Genomic DNA, 27448 nt, shown 5'->3' on the forward strand with positions numbered 1-27448 from the left:
ACTCCTATGTCTTATGGTCTTATGGTCTTATGGGGAAAAAAAAACTTTCTCAGAAGGCTCTAACCCTTACTCCTTTCCCAAATCCCATACCCGGCCCAACACAGAGTGTTGTCCTAGTAAGTTCTTACCTGTAGGCAGCACAGTGTAAACTCTGCCAAAAGTCTCCCACCCCCATCCTTGACTCCATCATTCCTTGGTTGTTAACAGAACAAGCCTCATTATCGCTAACGTGTTTGATGAATGTTCCATTTTTCCCAATCCTGTTGTTTTTGTTAGCAAATATATTTTCAGACAAGTTGCAGTGAACCAGTAATATTCTGTAATCAGTGAAATATTCGGCAAATGCCAAGGAGAACATTTACTTTGGTCTCTCGGGTAATAGAGCATTTTGCAAAGCATTCAGCTAATGTTTACACTTTTGGTTTTCTATATATTTTTTCTGAATTGTTATGTGCTCAAGGCCATGCCAAGTTAGTCCACTGTAGAAATGATTTTGTAAGAATCTGCTCCCTCCCAGAGGGTCCGATGTCGACTTTAGTTTCAACAAGTAAATATGGCCCTGACGGAGAAGGAGAGGGCAACATTTTCAAAGATTGCTGGAGTCTGTGTGAGGACAGAGTGACAGAGTGACAGAGAGACATACACTCAGCGTTTTAGGAACAGCTTCTTCCTCTCCGCCATCAGATTTCTCAAAGGTCCATGAGCAGTGCCTCATTGATTTTGCTCTCTTTTTGCATGATTTATTTTTTAATGTAATCTATTGTAGTTTATAGGGTTTTTTTGTATAGCACTGTACAGCTGCCACAAAACAATAGATTCCATGGCATACCTCCTGTACCTAATAAAGAGGCCACTGAGTGTATGTTCATGGTCTTGCACACCACTGTTGTAACGTGTGGCTATTTGAGTTATGCGCCTACCAGTCAGTTTGAAACAGTCTGGCCGTTCTCTTCTGACTTCTCCCATTAGCAAGGTGTTTTCACCCACAGACTGGATTTTTTTTTTTGTTTTTTGCACCATTCTCTGCATAAACTCTAGAGACTTGTGAAAATCCCAGGAGTTCAGCAGTCTCTAAAATACACAAATCATCTTGTCTGACACCGACGATTATTCCACGTTCAAAGTCACTTAGATCACATTTCTTCCCTATGCTGATGTCTGGTCTGAACAACAGCTGAACCTCTTGACCATGCCTGCATGCTTTTATGCACTGAGTAGCTGCTACAAGATTGGCTGATTAGATATTTGCATTGATGAACTGGCGTACAGGTGTACTGAATAAACTGGCCACTGAGTGTATGTCTGTGATTTCTGATTCTGATTATGAGAAAGCCCCTCGAATGTTTCGAGTTGACCAGAAAACCCAATGTAGATTGCATACAGTATAACAAAGAAAACGTTTAGCAATATTCTGGAGGAAGCCGGTGAGTTAAGCAGCATCTGTGTGTGAAAAAAGAAATGTTGATGTTTCCCTTTGAAACGTTGCATCAGGACTGAGAGTGGAGAGGGAGGACCCAGTAACTCTCACCTGTTTTTGCAGATGCACCATTGATTTGTCTGACCTGGATGCATTACAGCTTAGTAATGCAACTGCTCTGCAGGTGACTGCAAAAAAAACTGCAGAGTTGTGGACACAGTTCAGCACTTTAAGAAAACTAGCCTCCCCTCCATGGACTCTGTCTGCTTCAGTAAAACGGCCAGCATGGTCAAAGACCCCACCCACCCCAGACATTCTCCCATCTCTGCGCCTCTCCCCCCCCCCACTGCATCAGGCAGAAGATTCGAGAGTCTGAGAGAGCATATCACCAGGCTGAAGGTCAGCTTCTACCTGCTGTTGTCAGACTCTTGACTTGTGTGATAAAATGGACCCTTGACTTCACAATCTACCTTGTTATGACCCTGCACCTTGTGGTCTGCCTACACTGCACTCTGTCTGTAACTGTAACACTTCATTCGGCACTCTAATACTGCTTTGCTTATGTATACTGTGGCTCGATGTTCTTACGTGTGCAATGATCTGTTTGAATGGCACACAAACAAAAGCTTTTCACTATATTGCGGAACATGTGACATTAATAAGCAAAATACCCATTGCGAGGATAGCCGGTACGGAAGGACAAGGGGGAGGGTGAGACAGTGATTGAAAGGTGATTATATGCTGGCTGTCTCCCCTTCCACTCTCAGATCTGATGCAGGGTTTCATCAATTCCCATGCACTCACAGATGGTGTACAACCCACTCAGTCCCTCCAGCAGATTGTGTGCAACTCCAGATTCCATCCTCTCTTGCGTCCATGAACACAGAAAACAGGTAATTTGGCCCATCAAGTCTATGCTGGCTCTCAGAGCTATCCCATCAGCCCCATCCCCACTCATTTCTCTGTAACCGATTCTCTCTTACAAGCCCATTAATATCTGTTGATTCTATCCACCCGTGGTTGTCCATTTAACCCACCAGCCCGCACGTCTTTGGGACGTGGGTGGGACAGAATCAGAATCAGGTTTGTTATCACTGATATATGTTGTGTCTTGCAGCAGGAGTACAAAGCCACATATAAGAAGTTATTATTCACGTGAACATTGAATTTTCCAATAATCGGTAACCTTCCCTCTCACGGGTGGTTTCCCCCTCCTTATGATTCTCCTCTGGTGCTACCATTTTCCACCCCTTTGCCTTAACCACCCCCCCTCCCAGCTCTCTGTCATCCGTCTGGCTTGATCCACCCACTTACAGACACAGTTCACCCTCAGTTCTCACAACACCCCTTCCCCTATCTGGTTCTAGTTCCATCTGTCATACAGCTCTCCTCAAATGGATCCCATTTTCACCTCCTGTACTTCACAGGGTCCGGCACTGGTGGCCTTTGGAATTCTTGTTGATCTCCCTCCCTGTGACTGCCTCCAACCTCCACACGCCCCTCCTCCCTCCTCGCTCCACCTGCCTCCCATTTCTCTCTCGTTGTCTGCACCATCAATCATCCAACTGCCACTCTCTTCCCACACTATCCGCTCCCCACCCCTATCTCGCTCAACGAGCCTGTCACCTTACACCCTCATTTCTATTTATATGTGTATCGCTCTCTCTGTCTATTTATCTATTTATCTATCTCTCTATTTATCTCTGCCTCTCTCACTGTTTATCTGTCGATTTATCTACCTATCTTTCACTATCTATCTATCTATTTATTTATCTATGCAGGTATACTTATCATCAAAGATCCCCACCTTCCAGTCCATGCCATCTTCTCGCAGCTACCATCGGAGGGGTGATACAGAAGTCTTGAGACCCACACTACCAGGTTCAAGAGCAGTTACTTCCCTTCAACCGTTCAGTTCTTGAACTAATGGGCACAACCCTGTTCACAGCAAGAGCACTTTGATGACTTTGCTCTATAATGAACTTACTGTTTCGAAAAATATTCCAAATTCCAAAAAAGTTTTCTTTTGTTCTAGCAACACACATAAAAGTTGCTGGTGAACGCAGCAGGCCAGGCAGCATCTCTAGGAAGAGGTACAGTCGACGTTTCAGGCTGAGACCCTTCGAAGGGTCCTGACGAGGGGTCTCGGCCTGAAACATCGACTGTACCTCTTCCTAGAGATGCTGCCTGGCCTGCCGCATTCCACCAGCGATTTTTATGTGTGTTGCTTGAAATTCCAGCATCTGCAGATTTCCTCGTGTTTGCGTTTCTTTTGTTCTACTTGTGTTATTTCTTGTAAAAGGTGTGTGTAGTTTGTGTTTCTTGTGAACACTGCTTACCTGATGCCCTGTGTTGGTGTTGCTGTTGCAATAAGCCTTTGCATGCATGGACTCGTGTAGATGAGTACAAACTCGACTTTGACTCTCTCAGTCCAGAGGTCACCTTGGACAAATATCGACAGAGGTACCATGGGGAACACTCCGACTGGTCGCATCACCGTCTGGAATGGAGGTGCCAAGGCACAGGATCGGAAGAAGCTACAGAAGGCCATAGACCCGGCCACTAGCCTCGCCACCATCAAGGTGATCCTCAAAAAGCAATGCTTCAGGAATGTGACATCGATCATGATGTGCCTTTATCGTCCATTCTATGCCCTCTTCTCAGTACTACTTTCAGAGTGGAGGTGTAGGAACAGCTTCCCTCTCCTCCACCATCAGATTTCCGAATGGTTCATGATTGCATGAACACCACCTCACTTAATTTGCTTCCTTTTTGCACCATTTGTTTATTTTTCTATTTCTTATTGTAGCTAATAGTAATTTTTTATGTCTTGCATCTTCTGCTACCACAAACCAACAAATTTCACGACATACGTCAGTGATAATAGACCTGATTGTAATTCTGATTCGGAACCCCCTGTTCTGCTGGCTTTGTGACTGGGAGGGTGCCATACTTCCATCTGCTGACAACACCACTATCTTTGGCTGAATCAAAGGTGGTGACAAGCCGGCATACTGGAGGGCGATTGAGAATCTGGCTGAATAGTGCCACAACAACCTCTCACTCGACATCAGCGAAACCAAAGAGGTGATTATCGAAGAAACCAGGGGCCCACGAGCCAGTGCTCATTTGGGATCGGAGGTGGAGAGGGTCAGGAACTTTAGATTACTGGGCAATATCATATCAGAGAATCTGCCCAGGGACTAGCACGTAAATGCCATTATGAAGAAAGCACGGCCGCACCTCTACTTTCTTAGCAGTTTGCGCAGATTCAGTATATCGTATAAAACTTTGACAAACTTCTGTAGATTCACAGTGGAGGGAATTCTGATTGGTTGCGTCTTGGCCTTGAATGTAAACACCAATACCCAAGAATGGAAAAGACTGCAAAAATTAATGGATACAGCCCAGTCAATCACAGGAAAAGACCTGCCGACCATTGAATATGTCTGCAAGGAGCACTGCCACAAGAAAGCAGCATCTATCGTCACGGACCCCCGTCATCCAGGCCACGCTCTCTTCTCACTGCTGGCATCAGAAGGAGGTACAGTTCTGAACCAGCGTGGATAGCTTCACTCACCTCAACACTGAACTGATTCTCCAACCTATGGGCTCACTTTCACGGACTCTACAACTCATGGTCTCGGTATTAGTTATTCATTTATTATCATTACAATTATTTGCTTTTTTTTGTAGTTGCACAGTCTGTCTTTTTTGCACATTGATTGTCAGTCTTTGTGTGCAGTTTTTTCATTGATTTTATTGTAATTCTTTCTTCTACTGTGAATGCTGACAAGAAAGTGAATCTCAGGTGAGTATGCGGTGACAAATATGTAGTTTGAACCTTGATTCAGACCCCTGTCTCACCATTTCTCCTTATACTGACCACCTCCAGTATATGGAAGGAAGAGTCGAGAGCCAGGGCATTGACATGGGACGTCAACAGTTCCTTTTCCCCCAACAGACACTGCTCCAGCCACAGAGACCCTCCAACAGATTGTGTGTTGCTCGAGATTCCAGCGTCTGCAGTCACTGGTGTCTCTGGTGTTGGTTGTCTTGCTGGCCTCCTGTGCCGAAGTACATGCCATTTCTGCTAAATTGGCATGTCACTGACCACGGAGCTAACTACGACAAATCAGAGGTAGGTCACACCCAAGTAACATCTCAGCACAGTTTTATTACTTAAAAAATAGTCACACATACGTGCACGCACACACACCTATATAGAATATGTATATGTACAGAATTTACAGCAACATGGGTCCACTGAATGGACAATGTACAAGGCAGCAGCCGTAAGGTGTTGAGTGTTTCCGGTCACCTTGATTGTCAGCTGTCTGAGTCCAGCTCACTCTCTGGGGCTGCAGCTCTCTCTTCCCTTAAGGTCTTCCCAGCCGGGCTGGGTTTCAAGTTTTTGATCCATTTCTGGGAGTCTGATTCCTCTGAGGACGACCTCTTCTGCCTCCTCCATTTAGCTCGACGGTTTTTAAACCAGACCTGGGTGGGGGAGAAGAAAACAGAGAGAGAGAGAGAGAGAGAGAGAGAGAGAATTAGGCCATTCAGCCCATCAAATCCACTCTGTCATTCGATCATGGCTGATTTATTATCCTTCTCAACCCCATTCATTTTATACAATAGTTTGTTGTGTACCTGAGCCCTTTACAGTTCCTAAGTTCTCATCTGGGATCATAAGATGATGAGACAGAGGAGCAAAATTAGGCCATTAGGCTTATCAAATCTAGTTCACCATTCCACCATGGCTGATTTCTTATCCCTCTCAACCCCATTCTCTTGCCTTCTCCCCGTAACCTTTAACACTCCTACTAAACAAGATCTATCAACCCCCACTTTCAATATACCCTACGACTTGGCGTCTCTGGCAATGAATTCCACAGATTCACCAACCTCTAAAGAATTTCCTCATCTCCATTCCATAGGGACGTCCTTTCATTCTGAGGCTGTGCTCTCTGACGCTAGACTCTCTCACCACCAGAAAAACCTCTCCATGTCTGCTTGTCACCATGCTTCCAGCGCCAACATAGCATTCCAATGCCCACAGCCTACTGGCACCTCAGTAACTTTGCTCTGTTTTTGCACTGCTTATTTTGTTTCATTTATATACACCTGTAAATATATTTCTTATTGTAATTAATAGTATAGTCTTATGTTTTGCACTGAATTGGTGCCTCAGAACAACAAATTTCACAACTTATATCAGTGATTATAAAGTTAATTCCGATTCTGATTACTAACCCTAACTCGTTTGTCTTTGGAAGGTGGAAGGGAATTGAAGGGCCTATGTTCCATGTTCTTCAGTCTCTCGTGTGTCACATTTGTGCTTATTCCTTCCCAGAATCACTGAGATTTAAACAACTTTATCCTGTACTATCCCTAAAGCCACTTCAAAAGCCCTGGATGCATTACAGGGATTGAGGGAAAAATATTACAGCCTGGTACAGGCCTTTCAGCTCATCGTGATGTGCCGACCGCTAAAAAAACCTATTCCGTGACCACTCTAACCCTACCCACCCACACAGCTCTCCATATTTCTATCATCCATGAGCCTATCTAAGTGTCTCCAGAATGTCCCTAATGTATCAGCTTCTACCAACACCCCTGGTAGCAGGGCCCACACTCTCACCACTCTCTGATGTGAAAAAAACCTATCTGACATCCCCCGCCTATATTTTCTTCCAATCACCTTAAAATTATGCTCCATCGTATCTGCCCTGGGAAAAAAGTCTCTGTGTGTCCACTCCATCTATGCCTCTTATCATCGTATACACCTCCAGAATAGGAATCCAAATCGGGTTTACTGACGTGTGTTTCTGGCAGCTGTACAGTGCATAATACTGTATACATTATACATTTTAATAAGAAATATATTTTTAAAAATTAAGTAAAAAGAGAACAAGAAAACACCTCTTTCCTCCGATCACCTTAAAGTTATGGCCCTCAGAGGTTGCAGTTTTGCTACACGACGCCGTGTAGACTGATGGGTTAAATGGCCGTTGTAAAATTGCCCCTAGTGTGTAACTGAGTAAGTAGCATCAGTCTTTCTGCTTCATATAAGACAGTGATAATAAACCTGATTCTGATTTTGTGGAGGAAGCGGGGAAAATACAATGAGATCAGTGTACACGGGTGATGGATGTCTAGTGTAGGTTGAACAATTAATTGTATGACTATGAGATATAAAACGTTGCCTTAAAAGGCATTGGTCAGGCCACATTTGAGTATTGTAAGCCATTTTGGTCCCCTTTTCTAAGAAAAGATTTTCCGACATTGGAGAGAGCCCTGAAGTGTTTCATAACAATGATCTGGGAATGAAAGGGTTAACCTATGAGGAATGTCTGATAGCTCTGGGCCGCACTCACCGGAATTCAGTAAAAGAACGGGGTTCTTTCTGAAACTCATTGAATATTGAAGGCCCTATTGAGAGGATATTTCCAATTGAGGGGGAGTCTAGGACCAAAGGACTGAGGCTCAGAATAGAATTAGAAAAGAGCTGAGGAGGAATTTCTTCAGCTGGAGGGTGGAGAATCTGCAGACGACTGTAGAGGCCAAGTCATTGGGTATATTTAAAGTGGAGGTTTGATAGCTTTTTGATTAGGAAGAAACTCAAAGGTTATGGAGAGAAGGCAAGAGAATGGGGTTGAGAGGGTCTGAATGGCCTAATTCCACACGTGTGTCATTGTGTTATGGAGTAAGAACTTGCATTCACTTAGTGTTCTTACATCACGGAGTATTTTACAGCTAATTGTTCTGTAGACACCAGTGTGATGGGGGAAATATAAAACTGGATTTACACAGAGCAATGTCCCCCTAACAAATATAACCTGTTCATCAGTAATATTGAGTGAGGGAGCTACAGTACCCTGAAAAAATATTCAGCCCCCAAAACTAATTTCCCTCCCCCTCCCACTTTCAGATCTCTCTTCTCCAGCCTCATATCCCTTTTGCCAATCACCTGTCCAGCTCTTGGCTCCATCCCTCCCCCTCCTGTCTTCTGCTATCATTTTGGATCTCCCCCTCCCCCTCCCACTTTCAAATCTCTTACTAGCTCTTCCTTCAGTTAGTCCTGACGAAGGGTCTCGACCCGAAACGTCGACTGTACCTCTTCCTATAGATGCTGCCTGGCCCGCTGCGTTCACCAGCATTTTTTATGTGTGTTGCTTGAACTTCCAGTATCTGCAGATTTCCTTGGGTTCACATTTTACTGCCTTATTTTCTAAATTTAAAATATATTGAAGTAGGATTTTTCAAGCAAATCTACAAAACATGATGCATCATGTCAAAAAAAATTCCAAAACCTGTCAACAATTTACTAAAAAATTTAAAACCAGAATTATGAGGCTAAAAAAAGTATCATCCACTTTGTAATTACTACACTAACTTTCCTCAGGTGCAATATACTATTATCTTACCAACTCACTCAATTTGTTGATGTCGAAAATTGGAGGATCACCTTTTTTAAATGAATTCATAAGAATAAATATCCCTCTCTCTGTGTAAGGTCCGACAGTATGGTTCAACAGACTAAACTAAAATGAAGACGAGTCAGGGAAATGAGAGTAGAGAAGCACAAATCTGGGGAAGGGTTCATCTCAACGGCACTGAACATACATTGGAGCTCAGTGCAGTCCATCATGAAAAAGTGAAAGGAAATGAAGCCACAGCCACACTGTTTGGATCAGGCTGCCTGTCTAAACTTAGTCACTGGAGAAGAATGGCACTCGTGAGGGAGGCCACTGTGATGCCAAGTCACTCTGAGTGACCTGCAGAAGCTAGTGGCTGCAACTGGAGATGAGTCCATGGCTCCAGAATCTCTCAGGCCTTTCACAAAAAATGTACTTCAAAGTTAAAAGTTCAAAGTAAACTTACTATCAATGTACATATATGTCACCAAATACAACCCTGAGATTATTTTGCAGGCATACACAATAAATCCATAATAGAGTAATAACGATAATAGAATCAGTGAAAGACCACACCAACTCTGGTGTTGAACCAGTGTGTAAAAGACACAAACCGTGCAAAAACATAAAGAAAGAAAAATAGTAATAAATAAATAAATATTGAGAGCATGCAATGAAGATTTCTTGGAAGTGAATCCGTAGGTTGTGGGAACAGTTCAGTGAAGTTATCCCCTTTGGTTCAAGAGCCTGCTGGTTGAGGGTAATAACTATTCCTGAATCTGGTGGTGTGAGTCCTGAGGCTCAAGTACCTTCCTCCCGATGGCAGCAGTGAGAAGAGAGCATGTCTGGGGAGGTGGGGGTCCCTGATGATGGATGCTGCTTTCCTGCAACTACACTTCATGTAGATGTGCTCAGTGGTTGAGAGGGCTTTGCCTGTGATGGACTGGGCTGTATCCTCTACTTTTTGTAGGATTTTCCATTCAGGAGTATTGGTATTTCCATACCAGGCTGTGATCCGGGCAGTCAATAAATATCTCCACCACACCTCCATAGAAATTTGTCAAGATTTTAGCTGTCATGCTGACTCGTAAGGAAGTAGAGGCACTACCGTGCTTTCTTCATAATTGCACTTAAATGCTGGACAGGTCTTCCAAAATGATAACACACGGGAATTTAAGGTTTCTGACCCTCTCCACCTCTGATCCTCTGATTGAGGACTGGCTCATGGACTTCTGGTTTCCTCCTCTTGTGGGACAGTGGCAAGGAAGAACCCTGGCTAAAGGAAAAGCATATCCTTGCCCATAGAGGCTTTGCAAAACGGCACTTAGAAGATACTGTAAAGATGTTGAAGAAGGTCTTGTGGTTGGATGAGACCAAGGTAGAACTTCTTGGTCTCAACACTAGCAACATATGTGGTGCAAATCTAATACTGCACACCTGCCAGTTAACACCATCCCCACTGTAAAGTATGGCGGAGGTAGCATCATGCTGTGGAGATGCTTTTCAGCAAAAGGTACTGGAAGTCTGGTCAGGATTGATGGGAAGATGACTGCTACTAAATACAGACAGATCCTAGATAAAAATCTGCTAGCCTCTGCCAGAAAACTTAAACTGGTGAGGAAATTTGTCTTTCAGCAGGATAACGACCTAAAACACACTGCCAGAGCAACCATGGAATAGCTTCAAATGAAGAAAATCGATGTCCTTGAGTGGCCTAGTCAGACTCTTGACCTTCACCCGATTGAACATCTCTGGCAAGACCTCAAGATTGCTGTGCACCACCACTCCCCAACTAACCTGGCGCAGTTTGACTAATTTTGCAAGGAGGAATGGGCAAATCTTGCTGCATCACATTGTGCAGAGCTGAAAGAGACTCATCCATAAAGTCTACTTGCTGTAATATCTGTCAGAGGTGGTTCAACTAAGCACTGGGCAAAGGGGGACGAACACTTTTGAAGTGCAAACATTCCAGTTTTTGAATTTTTTAGTTTTTCATGCTTTACAAATTTCCCTGTTTTTTTGGGCTCTACTGTGTAAAAAAAGGAACATGTGATTCACAAGTAAAAATTGTCAGTTAAATTGATCAAAACCCCTGGTTGTAGTACTCATTTATGTGAACAAAGGGTTGGGGGTTGAATACTTTTACAATGCACTGTAACTGTTACAGAAATCACAGTTAATGGGATCCTTGCTTCGAACAGTGGATAAACTGGACCCACTGGATAAATGACATTAACAGGGACATGTGTTCAAAGGGTTACAGCACCTTATAAACACAAGAGATTCTGCAGATGCTGGAAAACTTGAGCAACCCACACAAAATGCTGGAGAAACTCATCAGGTCAGGTAGCACCTATGGAGGGAATAAATGTTGATGATTTGGGCTGACAAGCTTCAGTCCTGATGAAGGGTCTCAGCCCAAAACATTGACTGTTTATTCTCTCCATAGACGCTGCCTGACCTGCTGAGTTCCTCCAGTATTTTGGGTGTGTTGGTTACAGCAGCTTCATGATCACACTTACAATGGGCAGACCTACAGCTCTAAAAGCATATTGATGTCCTTACTTCCTCAAGGAAATTTGGCATGTCCAAGGATAATTCTCACTGATTTTTACGGATACATCACAGAGAGTATTCTGTTCCGATGCTTCACAGCTTGGTGTGCAGCTGCTCTGCAAGAAACTGCAGAGAGTTGTGGACACAACTCAGCACGTCACGGAAACCAGCCTCTTCTCCGTGGAACACACACAAAAAATGCTGGTGGAACGCAGCAGGCCAGGCAGCATCTCTAGGAAGAGGTACAGTCGACGTTTCGGGCTGAGACCCTTCGTCAGGACTAACTGAAAGAAGAGATGGTAAGAGATTTGAAAGTGGGAGGGGGAGGGGGAGATCTGAAATGATAGGAGAAGACAGGAGGGGGAGGGATGGAGCCAAGAGCTGGAAAGTTGATTGGCAAAAGGGATACGAGGCTGAAGAAGGGAGAGGATCATGGGACAGGAGGCCTAAGGGAGAAAGAAAGGGGGAGGGGGGGAAAACCTAGAGGATGGGCAAGGAGTTATAGTTAGAGGGACAGAGGGAGAAAAAAGAAAGAAAAAGAAGGGAAAGAAAAATAATTAAATAAGGGATGGGGTACGAAGGGGAGGTGGGGCATTAACGGAAGTTAGAGAAGTCAATGTTCATGACTCTGTCTATACTTCTCACTGCCTCAGAAAAACAGCCAGCCTAATCAAAGACCCCAGACACCCCAGTCATTCTCTCTTCTCCCCTCTCCCATCGTGCAGAAGCTACAAAAACCTGAAAGCATGTCCCACCAGGCTCAAAGACAGCTCATATCCTGCCGTTATCAGACTTTTGAACGGACCTCTCATACGCTAAAGGATGAATTTTTGATCTTCCAGCCCACCTCAACATGACCCTTGCACTCTATTTGTCTTCTTGTACTGAACTTCACTGTAACCACAACACTATAGTCTGCATTACGCATTCTTTTCACCGCAACGATGTAATTGTGATTTCAACACTTACCAGAAATTTGAATATGCACATGGATGGGAGGGGTGTGGAAGGGGTTGGGGTGCAGGTTGATCGGACTAGGCAGAGTAATCGTTCAGCATGGACTAGAATGGGCAAAGTGCCTGTTGCTGTGGTATAATGTTCTATGATTGTGTATGGAATGATCTCTATGGATGGCAGCAGGCAAGACAAAAACTTTTCAGTATCTCGGTACATGTGACAATAATAAACCGACCCTAATGCGTATCAGAACCACTGTTCTTTAAACGTCAGTGGTCTAAGGTGAGAGGGGCGAGCTTTAATAGGAAACTGAGGGTGTTCAATATATTGTCCAAGCTGCCAGAGGAAGTGGTTGGGGCAGCCACATTAACAACACTGTAAAGTTACTTGGACAGGTACGTGGATGGGAAAGGTTTAGAGCAGTGGTTCCCTATCTTTTTTTATACCATGGACCCCTACCATTAACCAAAGGGTCCGTGCACCCCAGGTTGGGAACCTTTGGTTCAGAGGGACATGGACAAATGGGATTGGCTTAGATGGGAATATTATTGGCAAGGACCAGTTGGGCAGAAGGCCTAATTCCATGCTGTATACCTCTAAACCTCTATGACTATCCTTGGCTGGACCTACCACTCTCTGTGTAAAAATAATTGTCTTCTAAATCTCCTTTAAACTTTCCCTTTCTCATCTTAAACCTACATCCTCTATTATTTGACATTACCACCCTGGGAAAAAGACGCTAAACTCCCCTCCCTGTCTTTCTCTTTCATAGCTTACCAAACCTCTCCCTAATCGAATCTACACTAACTGTTTAAACAATTCAAAGCTCCACTTTGAATCACTCTCCTGGTAAAGTATTTTTATCCAAATACCCCACTGAATTTATTAGTCTCTGTTCTAAATTTATGACAAATATTTCCAACTTGTTTCCACCCAGCCTGCAGACAGATCTGGTCAGTCCAATTCCGGGAAGGATATGGAGAATTTGGAGATGGTGCTGAAGGGTTCACCAGGATGCTTATTGGATTTGAAAGGGTGTGAGGTTGGATAAACTTTGCTTGTTTTCTCTGGAACATTGGAGAGACATAGAAACATAGAAACATAGAAAATAGGTGCAGGAGTAGGCCATTCGGCCCTTCGAGCCTGCACCGCCATTTATTATGATCATGGCTGATCATCCAACTCAGAACCCAGCCTTCCCTCCATACCCCCTGACCCCTGTAGCCACAAGGGCCATATCTAACTTCCTTTTAAACATAGCTAATGAACTGGCCTCAACAGTTTGCTGTGGCAGAGAATTCCACAGAGACCTGACAGAAGTTTCTAAGAGGCGTAGGTGGACAGTCAGATTCTGTCTCCTGGGGTAGAACTGTCGTACTAGAGGGCATGCATTTTTGGTGAGAAGGAGTAAATTTAAAGAAGATGTGCAGGACAAGTTTTCTGTGCAGCAAGAGGTTGGTTCCAGGAATGAGCTGCCGGAGGAAAAGTAGATAAAGAGTGTTAGACAGATGCACGAACATGCAGGAAATGGAGGATATGGATCATGTGCAGGCAGAAGAGATTTGGTTTAATTCGGCATTGTGTTCAGCACGACATTGTGGTCCGAAGGGCCTGGTCTTGTGATGTACTGTCCTATGTTCTACGTGACGGCGGCCATGGTGGTGTTGCAGTTTAACACAACATTTCCCAGCTCCAATAATCACCGTTCAGAGTTCAATTCCCTCTGCTGTCTGTAAGGAGTTTCTACATTCTCCCTGTGACAGCGGAGTTTCCTCCAAGTGCTCTGGTTTCCTCCTACATTCCAAAGGTGTACAGGTCAGGATTAGTGAGTTGTGGACGTGCTGTGTTGGTGCTGGAAGCATGGTGACTCTTGTGGGCTGCCCCCAGCACAGCATCAGACTCTGTTGCTTGTTAACACAAACAATCCATTTCACTGTATATTCCCATGTACGTGTGACAAATAAAGGTCATCTTTAATTATTTTATGTTCAGGGAGGACCTTGACCAACCCCTGTCGTGGCTGAGACTTGCAACCAATGTAGTCTTATTGCTGTGTCCAATGGGGATCAGTGGGAGATGGCTTCAAAGCAGAAAGGTGGCACTTGGACTCCTGATCTTAAGACCTGAGTTTAATTCCACTCAGGGGAATTGTGAAATTTTAATTCCGTTAATAAACTGGAATTTGGGTGGAGGAAAGTGAGAATTAAATGCAGCAATTTGTTCCCAAAAATGATCAAATTGTCGTAAGAACCCATATGGCTAAATATTCAGCTACTGAATTAACTCACAGTGTCAATGAGTTATACAGCATGAAAACAGGCCCTTCGGCCCATCTCACCATGGTGACCAAGTTGCCTACCTGAACTACTCCCATCTGCTTCCATGTGGCCCATATCCCTCTAGACCTGGCTTCCCAACCTGGCATCCACAGACCCCTCGGTTAATGGTAGAGGTCCATGGCATAAAAAGGCTGAGAATCCCCTGCTCTAAACCTTTCCTATCCCATGTACATGCCCCAGGAAAAGAGAACCAAAAACTGGAGGGCATAGGCTTAAGGTGAGAGGGGAGAGATTTAAAGGGAACCCGAGGGGCCAATTCTTGACATAGGCGGTGGTGAGTATATGGATCGAGCTGCCAGAAGAAGTGGTTGTGGCAGGAAAATAAGCACATTTAGATCGTAAAGACCATAGATCACAAGAGTCATAGATCATATTGATTTTAGATTAGGTTAAAAGGTCAGCACAACAATGTGGGCCGAAGGGCCTGTACTGTGCTGTACTTTTCTGTTCTCACGTATATCGGGGTACAGTGAAAACCTTGCCTTGTATACCAGCAGAACAGAATAATTGACTGTTATGGTGCATTGGGTTGGGTGGCACTGTAGCAAGGAGGTTAGCGTAATGCCGTTACAGTGCCAGCGGATTTCAATCCCGACACTCTCTGTAAGGAGTGAGTTTCCACCAGCTGCTCCGATCTCCTCTCACATTCCAAAGACGCACTGCTCTGGTAGATTAGCTGATCACACGGGTACAACTGGGTGGCACAGTCCCATTGGGCAGCCTGTTACCAAGCTGTCTCTCTAAATACATAAAATTTAAATACAGAAATAGTATCAGGTAAAACAATAACAGCATAAAGCAGACATGCAGTGGCTTGAAGTGGCTCACCACATCTTTATTTCTCAGTAGAGAATTGCCAATTCCAGTGGAGACTCAAAGGGACCTTTGGGATCCACATCCATAGATCTTTCAAAGTTGCCGTGCAAGTTGACAGGGTGGTTAAAAAGGTGTGTGGTGTTTAGGCATTCAATAGTTGGAAGATTGAGTACAAGAGCCGTGAGGTAACGTTGCAGCTCCACAAAGCTCTGGTTAGACCACTCTTGGAGTATTGTGTTCAGTTCTGGTCACCTCATTATAGGAAGGATGTGAAAGATTTAGAGAGGGTACAGAGATTTGCCAGGATTTTGCCTGGATTAGAGAGCATGTTTTATGAAGAGCTAGGGATTTTCAAGAGTGTCAGGGGGCAGAAGTGAGTGTTGGTGCTATTACTAAGAAGAAGGTGCTTAGGAGGTTGAAAGGTTTGAAACTAGATAGTCACGTGGACCAGATGGACTATACCCTAGGGTTCTGAAAGAGGTAGCTGAAGAAATTGTGGCGGCATTGGTAATGATCTTTAATGAATCAGTAGATTCTGGAATTGCTCAGGAGGACTGGAAAATTGCAAACGTTTCTTCACTCTTTAAAAAAGTGTTACAAGGCTTACTTTGTAATAATGATCAGTTAGGTAAAGAGAGAATCTGTAATTACAGACAAGTACCTTTATTAACTCAGTTCACAACCACGTGAATTGACACAACTGAATACCTGAGTATACATCTACTGAGTTTCTCTGACCCTCTATGAACAGTCAAAGAATAGAAAAGGTAATACCCAGAAAAGGAGTCTGTGTTGGGCATGTGTTCCTCATGGTCCTGATCCAATCTCCATATGTCTGTGGGGTACTTCAAACTGCGATGGTTAGTCTCTGGAGAGTTGTCACTTCTTTGCATTCAAAGCCTCTGCTTTTATTATCCTTACCAGTTCAAATGTCACATTTCAGTCTCGCTGGCTGTGGGTCAGCTATACCACCCTCTTACTGGCGTGGGTCCAAGTCAGCATCCATTTATTGCCCTCTTCCACAAGTGACAACTGATAACTCTTGCTCTTTGTTCTAAGTCAGTTAGCAAACCAGTAACCAGCTCAAATCACTCAGGAAAGACACAGGCCCCACCATTCACAAACCCGCATGTTATATCATATCAAAGAACACCTCACAAATAACCTCTTATTTGGAAATTATCTCTAGTCCAGCAGGTTACCCGGAGCATCATTGTCTCTACTTTAAACACTGATTCAGCCAAGCAAAGCCAGTTCACAAAATGGAGGATGCAGAGCAGCTTTACAAAATGGCAGCCTCCATTCCTTCAGCCTCATGGCAAGGACAAAGACTGTTGGTATGTTTACTTCCACTGTTCTTGATTAATTAAAATTCACTAATTTGTAGACTGTAGTTCTTTTTGGCCAAAATAGGGAAGGAGGCAACTTCAGCAAATGCTCCAAGCACAGGGAGCAATGATAGTCATTAGAATCAGAATCAGGTTTATTATCACTGACATATCTCGTGAAATTTGTTGTTCTGCAGCAGTAGTACAGTGCAATATTTAAAAATTACTATATGAGTTACAATAAGAAATATAATAAACAAATTAATGGGGCAAAAAGAGAAACAAAATGGTAAGGTAACATTCATAAGTTCATGACCATTCAGAAATCTGAATGTAGAGGAGAACATTGAGTGTAAAGGCTCTTGTAGCTCCTCCCTAATGGTAATAATGAGAAAAGGGCATGTCCTGGATGGTGAAGATACTTCATGATGGATGCTGCCTTCCTGAGGCCACACCTTTTGAAGATGTCCTCAATGGTGGGGAGGCTAGTGCCTTCTTCAGAGAAAGGAGCGAGGAAAGTAGACTAAGTGTAGAAGTATTTGAGCCAGACAAACATTGGCGGACAACAATACACGTACAGGTTCACCACAGGTGGTGAATGTCTTTACCAGTTGTAGGCTATATAGGGATGTCAGAAGGGGCAAGATTAAACCTATTTCCCAGGTGAGATGAGATTATTTCCTTGCACAGTTCATTTGAAAGAAAAGTAAATTTATTTTTCATAAACAAATCAATCTGAGCACACAGAATTCCAGAGTTAAGGAGGCTCTGTGAGAGAGGAGGGGTCTTTACAAACAAATTCAAATTGTTATCTTACTAAGAGGATTTAAACTTTACACATAGACTTCAGACTGATGGAAAGAGACCTAGGCAGCCTGTCATAATATTTAATTTGATTTATTTATATTATTTTTATTTAGAGATGCAGCATATTAACAAGGTTGAGCTGTCCAACTGCTCCCATGTGACCAATTAACCTACTAACCTACACGTCTTTGGAATGTGGGAGGAAACCAGAGCACCCAGAGGAAACCTACATGGTCACGGATAGAACGTATAAACTCCTTACAGACAGCAGTGGGGATTGAAAGTGTGTTGCTGGTGCTGTAAAGTTTTGCTCAACGCTATGCTACAGTGCCACCCCTGATCATGTTGAGCACGCCACCCCCCCCCCCCGGGATGTGTGCTCACCCCACTGCTGTTCCCGCTGTTGACTCACAACTGCACTGCGTCAAGTTCACTGACAATACAACAGTGCTTGGCCTCATCAGCAACAATGATCGGTTGGCGTACAGGGAGGAGGTAGAGAGGCTGGTCAAATGGTGTGAGGACAACAACCTGAGTCTCAGTGTGGACAAGACGAAAGAGATGATTGTGGACTTCAGGAAGATGCAGGTCGACCGCTGTCCATTGCAGGTCGATGGCTCTGCCATAGGGAGAGTGAAGATCACAAAATTCCTTGGTATGCACGTAAAGGACTGACAACATCTCCTCACTAGTCAAGAAGGCACAGCAGCGACTACACTTTCAGAGGAGACTGAAGTGTGCAAGGTTCCCCTGAGAGGATCACTGGGGTCTCCCTTCCCCCTGTTTGTGACATTTACTGGGACTTGCAGATGAAGAGCTCACGGTATTGTTGAGAATCCCTACCACCCATCCCACAATCTCTTTGACCCACTACCATCAGGAAGGAGGTACAGAAACATCGGGACTAAGACTGCTTCTTCCCTCAGGCTGTCAGACTAATGAATACCCTGTTGCCACTGAGGTCTCGTCACCAGTGCAGGAAGCTGTTGACTGTACACATGGTTTTTTACTGTCATATGTAACAAGGTACAGTGAAATACTTTGCATTGCGGGCCATCCATTTCGATCACTCCAACATAAGTATATCAAGGTAGTACAAAGGGAAAAGCAACAACAGAATGCAGAATTATGAGGGGGTACAGATAGGGTCAGGGTGGGGGGGTGAAGATCTGTCTCTACCAAAGGAGTTGTAAGGTGCTCCTTCCCTCCACTAACCTTGGACAAGGTGTAAAACCTGCTTAACCCCCAATCAAGGTCACGTGAAGCTATTAGAGCAGACGGTGGATGGTTGTATGAGCAGCCAGTGCAAATCACAGGTCCTGATTACGTGACCGCTGACACCAGGCAGACAGTCTCTGAAGAGTATTGATAATGGCTGGGGTCACCCGTCTTGTAAAGACACTGCCCAGAAGAAGGCAATGGCAAACCACTTCTGTAGAAAAATTTGCCAAGGACGACTATGGTGAAAACCTTGACCGCCCATGTCATATGACACGGCTAGTAATGAATGAATGAAAAGGTATGGTAAATGAAGCTGGCTTTTTCCCCTCAGACCCAGTGAAACCACACTAGAAGTCATAGGTTTGGGTGAAAGGTGAGATGTTAAAGGGGACCCTGAGGGGGAACTTCACTCAGAGGGCAGTGTGAGTGTGGAACAAGGGTTCTGAATGAGGGTTCAATATTAATATTTCAGAGAAATTTGGGGAGGTACATGGATGGGAGGGATATGGACGGATATGGTCTGGATGCAGATAGATGGGACTAGACAGAAGGCCAAGCCAGCCAAAGGGCCTGTTTCTGTGCTGTGGTACTCTATGACTTTAATAAAGTGTTACAGTTACAGGAAGAGTGCAGTGCAGGCAGACTGTATGGTGCAAGGGCCACAGTGAGGTAGATTAATCAATCATCTTAATTGTAGGAGCCTTATAACAATGAGATTGAAGCTGTCCTGGTGGTATATGTTACAAGTTTTTGTATTTTCTGCCCAGTGGGAGAGGGGAGAAGAGAGAATGCCTGGGTGGGTGGGTCTTTGATGATGCTGGCTGTTTTACCGAGGCTGCAGAGCCCACAGAGGGGAGGCTGCTTTCTGTGGTGTGTGGCGTCGTGTCCCAACTCTACAGTTTCTGGTGGTCATGGGTGGATCTGTGAAAACTGGTGAGGATCAACAGAGAATATGTCGAGCCTTCTGAGGACGTGGAGGCACTGGTGAGGTCTCTTGGCAGTGGCGTCAATGTGGTCAAGCAAGAAAGCACATCAGAGCCTCTGCTTCCTCCAGAGCTCAAGTAAGTTCAACCCATCGACCCCCGCAGAGATCCTGTTTGTCTGTGAGTTATTTGTGTGTGTAGTAGGAACCGTGTCCTGGCATTGTGTGGATGTAAATGGACTGTGGTGCCTAGCCGTCCCAACAATCCTCAGTCACTCATCCATCACTGCTGCTTGAGCCAGGGATTGCCATTCCAACAAAATCCTGATCTCCTCCCCCTGCCTTCTTATTCTGGTTTCTGCTCCCTTTCTCTGAGTTCCTCCAGCGTTTTGTGTGTGTTGCTCAAGATTTCCTGCATCTGCAGAACTTCTGGTGTCCAGGTTTTCCAAGTCCCTCTGTGGCCAAGGGACTATTGCAGAGAAGACAGATTTTCTCTCCAGGGTCCAATTCTAGTTCGGTCGGCAAATCATCTGTTCACTGTTAACATACAGTACAAATGGACTGCCTAGTTCCTGTATCACACTGGTGACTACAACTTAGGAGACCTTCAAATATTGAATGAGGGAGATGCTGGCCCACATACAATATAGTTAACTTTCATGAACCAAATACTCCCGGTTATTTTTGAACTGGTCCCAAATTCTGATCACATCTAGTTGTATGTCAAAAATATTCCTGGGATTATTAATTACTCCACTGTACAGGAGCTGCCTGAGAACAATCTGTGCATAGTATTTGACAGCACATAAAAATAATGTCCAGGCTAACCCCTTGAGTTACTGCTTGTCTCTTGTCTCACACAACACTCAAGATGCAGCTCACTAAAACATCTGGAAGACCTGAATCAAAAAAAGGAGGAATGGAACTGATTTGGAGTTGAGTCTCAGTCCCATTTCATCTCTGAAGTACAACAGTATTTGTTCCATAAGCAAGTTTGGCTGGACGGTTTATGCACAGGCTGTCATGTAGATTAATAAAGGATGGCAAGGCAGCACAGTGCTAACAGTGTCAGCGATTGGGTTTCAATTCCTGCCCTTGTCTCTAAGGAGTGTGTATGTTCTGCGTGGGTTTGCTCCTGGTGCTCCAGTTTCTTCCCACATTCCAAAGACGTACGGGTTGGGGTTAGTGAGTTGTGAGCATGCTGTGTTGGCACCGGAAGCATGGCTGCACTCGCAGTCTGCCTCCAGCGCATTCTCGAGCTGGGTGAGGGGGAAGGTGGGTGCTGGTGGAGGAGAGGTGAGTTAAGAAAATGCTGCATTGCCTTCTCCTGTTGGATTCCTTCTTCTTCAGCTCTTTACCTCTTCCACTTACCACCTTCCAGCTTCTTACTTCAAACCCCTCCCCAACCCACCCACCTTTCCCCCTCACCTGGTCTCACCTATCACCTGCCAGCTTGTACTCCTTCCCCTTCCTCCCCCACCTTCTCATTCTGGCTTCTGCCCCCTTCCTTTCCGGTCCTGATGAAGGGTCTCAGCCCAAAGCATTGTCTGTTCAATTCCCTCCATAGATGCCGAGTTCCTACAGGGCTTTGCAGGTGGATATTAGTATTGGTATTATTATAGTGAAAAGCTTGTCCTGCAAACTGTTCCTACAGATCAAATCATTACCTTGCATTGAGGTAGAACGAGGTAAAACAATAACAAATGCAAAATAAAGTGTAACAGTTCCAGAGAAAAGTGCAGTTCAGGTAAGCAACAAGGTGCAAGATCTTATCGAGGTGAATAGTGAGATCAAGAGTCAACATTATCGTACTAGATCACAGGATCATCACCAGTACAGACTATTTTACAGTTACACTGTCACAGAGAAATTCAAGACAGATACAGTCCCTCCACCCCAACAACTCTATGATGACTTTTTCTCTAAAGTGTTAACAAAGTATGGCTTTTAACCTTCCTGACTCTATCCAGTAGTCCGTTCCATGAGATGGTGCCCCTTTATATGGAGTAGAGATTATTGAGCTAGGTCTCGAATTTTTGACATTTTTAGTTTGATATCATCTTTCAGTTGCCCCTTTCTGAGGCTGAAGAGGTGAATGTTCTCTAATGCACCCTTACAGCCCGGACTTCTAAACCACAGCACAGCCCGTGGTGTCCGAATGATTCTCTTGCGTACTGGGAAAAGAGAGTTGAGCACTGGGCTGGAACAGAGCATGCCCACGAGTTTGGAATGATTTATTGTTTGTAGTTCTGGCCGCCCCATTACAGAGAAGCTGGAGAGGGTGCAGGAGCTTCCCCTCCCAGAAGTATTCAGCCCCCAAGTGCCACCATGTTTCCGGCACAGACATTGCATTCTATTCCTAAATAGAACATCTTTGGAATGTGGGGGGAAACCAGAGAACCAAGAGGAAACCCACGCTTTCATGGGGAGAATGTACAAAATCCTTCGAGACAGCGGCAGGAATTGAACCCCAATCTTACGGCTGGTGCCAACCACCACACTACCTTGCCACTGTATAGGACACAGAACATAGAACACTAGAGCCCAGCAACAGGCCCTTCGGACTGCAATGTCTGTGCCAAACACAATGCTGTCTTAAACTAATCCATATCCTTCCATTCTCTGCATACTTATTCATCTAACAGCCGCTTTAATGCCACTATCATATCTACTTTAAATTTCTTCCCTCTCACCTTCGATGCATGTACTCTAGTCTATGCCTCTCATAACAACTTAGGACGGGTCGGTAGTGTAGATGTTAGCATACCACTATTACAGTGCTGGTGACCCGGGTTCATTTACCACCACTGGCTGTAAAGAACCTGTACGTTTTCCCTGTGACCGTGTTTCCTCCCACATTCCAAAGATGTACAGGATGGTAGCTTAACTGGTCACAGAGGTGGAAGGGCCTATTACAGTGCTCAGTCACTAAATAAAATAAAATAATTTTATAAAACTTCCATCAGGTCTCCCATCAGTCTCTAATACTCCAGAGAAAACAACCTAAGTCTATCCAATCTCTCCCTAATAGCTCATACCCTCTCAGACCCTCATACCCTCTAATCAAAGGGCCTCAGGAATGAAGGAAAACAAAGGGGAGGAAGTAAGGAACACTAAGGGGTTTGGATACCAGAAGTTAGTGCCTTCTCAACCCTTTTCTCCCCCTCACCTCCCTGATATCTTCCTCCTTCCTTTTTTTCCATCATCCAATGCCCTCTCCTATCAGATTCCCTCTTCCTCATCCCTTTACCTTTTCCCCTATCCCCTCCCAGCTTCTTACTTCATCACCCCTCCTCCACCCACCCACCTCCCCACCTCCTCCCTCACCTGGTCTCACCTATCACTTGCCAGCTTCTGCTCCATCCTCTCCCCGCCCCCCCCCCACCTTCTCATTGTGGCTTCTGCCCCCCTTCCTTTCTCAGCCCAAAACGTTTTGACTGTTTATTTCCCTCCATGGATGCTGCCTGACACGTTAAGCTCCTTCAGCAGCTTGTGTGTGATGACCTTTGTGTTGTATTGTCTGATCTGTGGACTCTCGCTGATAGCAGACACTCCCTGCTTGAAAGCAGTGAGCATACTTTGAAAGTAGGCCATTGGTCACTTTAGAATATTCTGTGCGGCTGATGAAACCATTGGATTTGGGAGCAGAATTAGGCCATTTGGCCCATCGAATCTTCTCCATCATTCCATCAACTCCATTCTCTTGCCTCCTCCACATAACTTTTGACACCCTTATTCATCAAGAACCTATCAAGCTCCACTTTAAATATACCCAGTGACTTGGTCTCCACAGCCGTCTGTGGCAATGAATTCCACAGATTCACCACCCTCTGTGTTTCTGTCCTAAAGTAACTTCCTTCTATACTGTTCTGAAGGCTGTACCTTCTGGTCTTTGACTCACCCACTATCGGAAACATTCCCTCCATGTCCACTCTCTCTATGCCTTTCAATATTTGGTAAATTTCACTGAGATCTCCCCCTCATTCTTCTAAACTCCAGTGAGTATAAGCCCCGAGCCATCAAACACTCCTCATACATTGACCCACATTACCGTTACTCTTTACCATTAGTCCATAAGACATAGGGGCAGAATCAGGTCATTTTGTACCATCAAGCTTGCTCCACCATTCCATCAGGGCTGATTTATTATCCCTTTCAACCCCATTCTTCTGCTTTCTCCCTACAACCTTATTCATCAAGAACCTATCAATCTCTGCTTTAAATGTACCCAATGATTTGTCCTCCACAGCCGTCTGTGGTAATGAATTCTATAGATAAACAACCCTGTGGCTAAAGAAATTCCTCCTCATCTCTGTTGTAAAAGGATGTCCCTTTATCCTGAGGCTGTTCCATTTATTGATAGTCAGTAAAGACTCAATGGGATGAAGAGCCTTTCTCTGAGCTGAATCTCTCTGTGGTGCGCGCAATGTCTTTTTGTTTGGTTTACCTCCACCTTCTCCTCACGGAGGTGAACCCTCCGAGCTAGCTGTTCTCTGGTGCCCACATCTGGGTACTTGGTTTCCTGGAAGAGGTTCTCCAAGGCTTCCAGCTGCTCGTCCGTGAAGATGGTCCTGTGGCGGCGTTTCCTCCGGCAGTGAAGCTGGTTCAGTAGCTGGAGGTCAGTGCGGGACAGGGCGCCCAGGCTCACGTAGGGCAACACCTGGGGGGCCATAGGGGAGAGGTAGGCTGAGGTCGCCCCTTCCAACCCTGCCAAAGAGAAAGCAAACGTCAGCGCGCTGTAGAACTGAGTCACAGAAAGAGAGAAACATTCTATTAGTTCACCGGGACTCGAGGGTCATAGCGTCACAGCACAGAAACGGGCCCTTCAGCCCATCTAAAAACCATTTAAACTGTCTTCTCCCAATGACCTGCACTGGGATCATAGTCCTCCATACCCCTACCATCCACATTATCCAAAACTTCACTTAAACGTTGAAATTGAGCTTGCATGCTCCACTTGTGCTGGCAGCTCGTTCCACTCTCTCACCACCCTCTGAGTGAAGAAGTTTCCCCTTATGTTTCCATTAAACATTTCACCTTTCACCCTTAACTATGACCTCTGGTTGTAGTCTCACCCAACCTCAGTGGAAAAAGCCTCCTTGCTTTACCCTATCTATACCTCCTCATAATTTTGTATATCTCTATCAAATCTCCTCTCAATCTTCTACGTTCTAAAGAACATAGTCCTAACCTATTCCTTATAACTCAGGTCCTTCAGACCCGGCAACATCCTTGTAAAATTTTCTCTGTACTCTTTCAACCTTGCTTACATCTTTCCTGTAGGTAGGTGACCGAAACTGTGCACAATACCCCAGATTAGGCCTCACCAATGTCTTTTACAACTTCAGTATAACATCCCATCTTCTGTCCTCAGTACGTTGAGTTATAAAGGCCAATGTGCCAAAAGCCTGAATTATGGACCTGTATTCCCAGATCCCCTTGTTCTACCACACTCCTCAGTGCTCTACCATTCACTGTGTAAGACCTACCCTGGTTGGTCCTACAGAAGTGCAAGACCTCGCACTTTTCTGTATTAAATTCCAACTGCCATTTCTCAGCCCATTCTTCCAGCTGGTGCAGATCTCTCTGCAAGCCATGTTTACAGAGAGATGTTAAACCAGATGATAAGCCAGATTTACAGAGAGATGTTAAGACCATAAAATATAGGGAAAGAATTAGGCTATTTGGCCTGCTGCGCTATTCCATCATGGCTGATATATCATCCCTCTCAACCCATACTCCTGCCATATCCCCGTAACTTTTGACGCCCTTACTAACCAAAAACCTATCAACCTCATTTTAAATATACCCAATGACTTGGCTCCCACAGCTGTAAGTGGCAATGAATTCCACAGATTTGTCACCCCCAGGCTAAAGAATTTCCTCCTCACCTCTGTTCTAAAGGGACGTCCTTCTGTTCTGAGGCTGTGTCCTCTGGATCCTTTCCAAGCACAGCAAACCCTTTCTTAGAAAAGGGGCCCAAAACTGCTTGCAATACTCCAGATGCAGCCTGACCAAGGGCTTAAGCAGTTTGGGATGGTTTTCATTGGATCGTAGGAGAATGAGTGGTGATCACAGAGGGCAAAGGCTTAAGGTAAGTGGTGGGTTTTAATGGGAACCTGGGGGGTAACCTCTTCACCCAGGGGACGGTCAGTATATGGAACAAGCTGCCAGAGGAAGTAGTTGAGTAAAAGTTTGCACTATTTATTCTATTACATATACATTTTTATTATGAATGAGGTCTACTTTTGAAATTAGAAGATGTAAATGTTTGAGGCAGGTATGTTAACAGTATTTTAAAAACACTTGGACAGAGAAATGGGTAGGAAAGATTTAGAGGGATCGGGACCAAATAATCATGATCAGCATGGGGATTGGGCTGAAGGGCCTGATTATGTCATAGTCATAGTCATACTTCATTGATCCCGGGGGAAATTGATCTGTGATTCTGTGCAACTACAGCCAGAAGGAAGTCACATAGCCCATCTCAGAATGCAGAACGTAGAACATAGGAACCAGCTCTTCATCCCACAGTGTTTCCACTCATAACAAAATTGAAATATATTAAATCTCTTCTGCCTGCACATGATCCATATCCCCCCATTCCCTTCATATTCACGTATCTCTTGAAAAGCCTTTCAAATGCCACCAGTGTATTGCTTGCATCTTTACATCTGGCAGTCCATTCCAGGCACCCAGCACTCTGAACTAAAAAACCTACCCAGCACATCTCTTTTCAACTTGCCCCTCTCACCTTAAATGCATGTCCTCTAGTGCTTGGCATATCTATCCTAGGAAAGAGATTCCGGCTGTCTACCCTGTCCACGCTTCTCATAATTCTATAAAGTTCTGTCAGGTCACCCTTCACTACAGAGAAAAAAAACAATTCTGGTTTGTCCAACCTCACCTCTAATCCAGGCAGCATCTCTTCTACACCTTCTGCAGAGCCTCAAATCCTCCCTGTAAGGGGGCGACCAGAACTGACTACGATAATCTAAGTGAGGACTAGCTGATATTGTATACAGCCACAATGTGATGTCACAACGTAAGTCAGCAGACATCTGACTGTGATTAACATCGACCATCATCATAGACCCCCACCATCCAGGACATACCCTCTCCTCACTGGCAGGAGGTACAACAAACCTTAGCTCCCACTTCACCAGATCTCGAACAGTTATTACACCTCAACCGTCAGGCTCCTGAACCGGCGTGAATAACTTCATTCTCCGCAACTCTGAACTGATTCTACAACCTTCAGATTCACTTTCAAGGCCTCTTTGCATCTTATGTTCTCAGTATTATTTTTTAATTTGCACAATTTGTCTTCTGTTGCACATTGATCTTTGTTGATGTATAATTTTTCATAAATTCTATTGTTTTTATTTTTCCTGTAAATGTTGCAAGGAAATGAATCTCAGAGTAGTGTATGGTAACATATACGTATTTGATAATAAATAAATGCACTTTTAATTTTGAATTTTAAAGTTAAAACATCAAAGTTCAAAGTAAATTCATTATCAAGGTATTTATATGTCACCATATACTACCCTGAGATTCATTTTCTGTGGGCATTCACTGCAGAACTACAAAAGATCTACAACAGAATCAATGAAAATCTACACACAGAGACTGACAAATAACCAATGTGCAAAAGAAGTAATCTA

General features: G+C 44.4%; 1 protein-coding gene across 1 annotated transcript in view; it reads right to left on the reverse strand.

Moving 5' to 3' along the window:
• Positions 1-5586: 5586 nt before the first annotated feature.
• Positions 5587-27448, reverse strand: part of gsc (goosecoid) — a 38494-nt gene continuing 16632 nt past the window's right edge. The window contains exons 3-4 of the mRNA XM_063042002.1: positions 24229-24488; positions 5587-5914 (exon numbers count right to left, since the gene is read on the reverse strand). Of these exons, the coding sequence (XP_062898072.1) occupies positions 5747-5914; positions 24229-24488 (428 nt within the window). The 3' untranslated portion in view covers positions 5587-5746. The remainder of the gene's footprint in view (positions 5915-24228; positions 24489-27448) is intronic.

The sequence above is a fragment of the Mobula hypostoma genome, chromosome 1, assembly GCF_963921235.1.
Source record: "Mobula hypostoma chromosome 1, sMobHyp1.1, whole genome shotgun sequence".
Taxonomy (NCBI): domain Eukaryota; kingdom Metazoa; phylum Chordata; class Chondrichthyes; order Myliobatiformes; family Myliobatidae; genus Mobula; species Mobula hypostoma.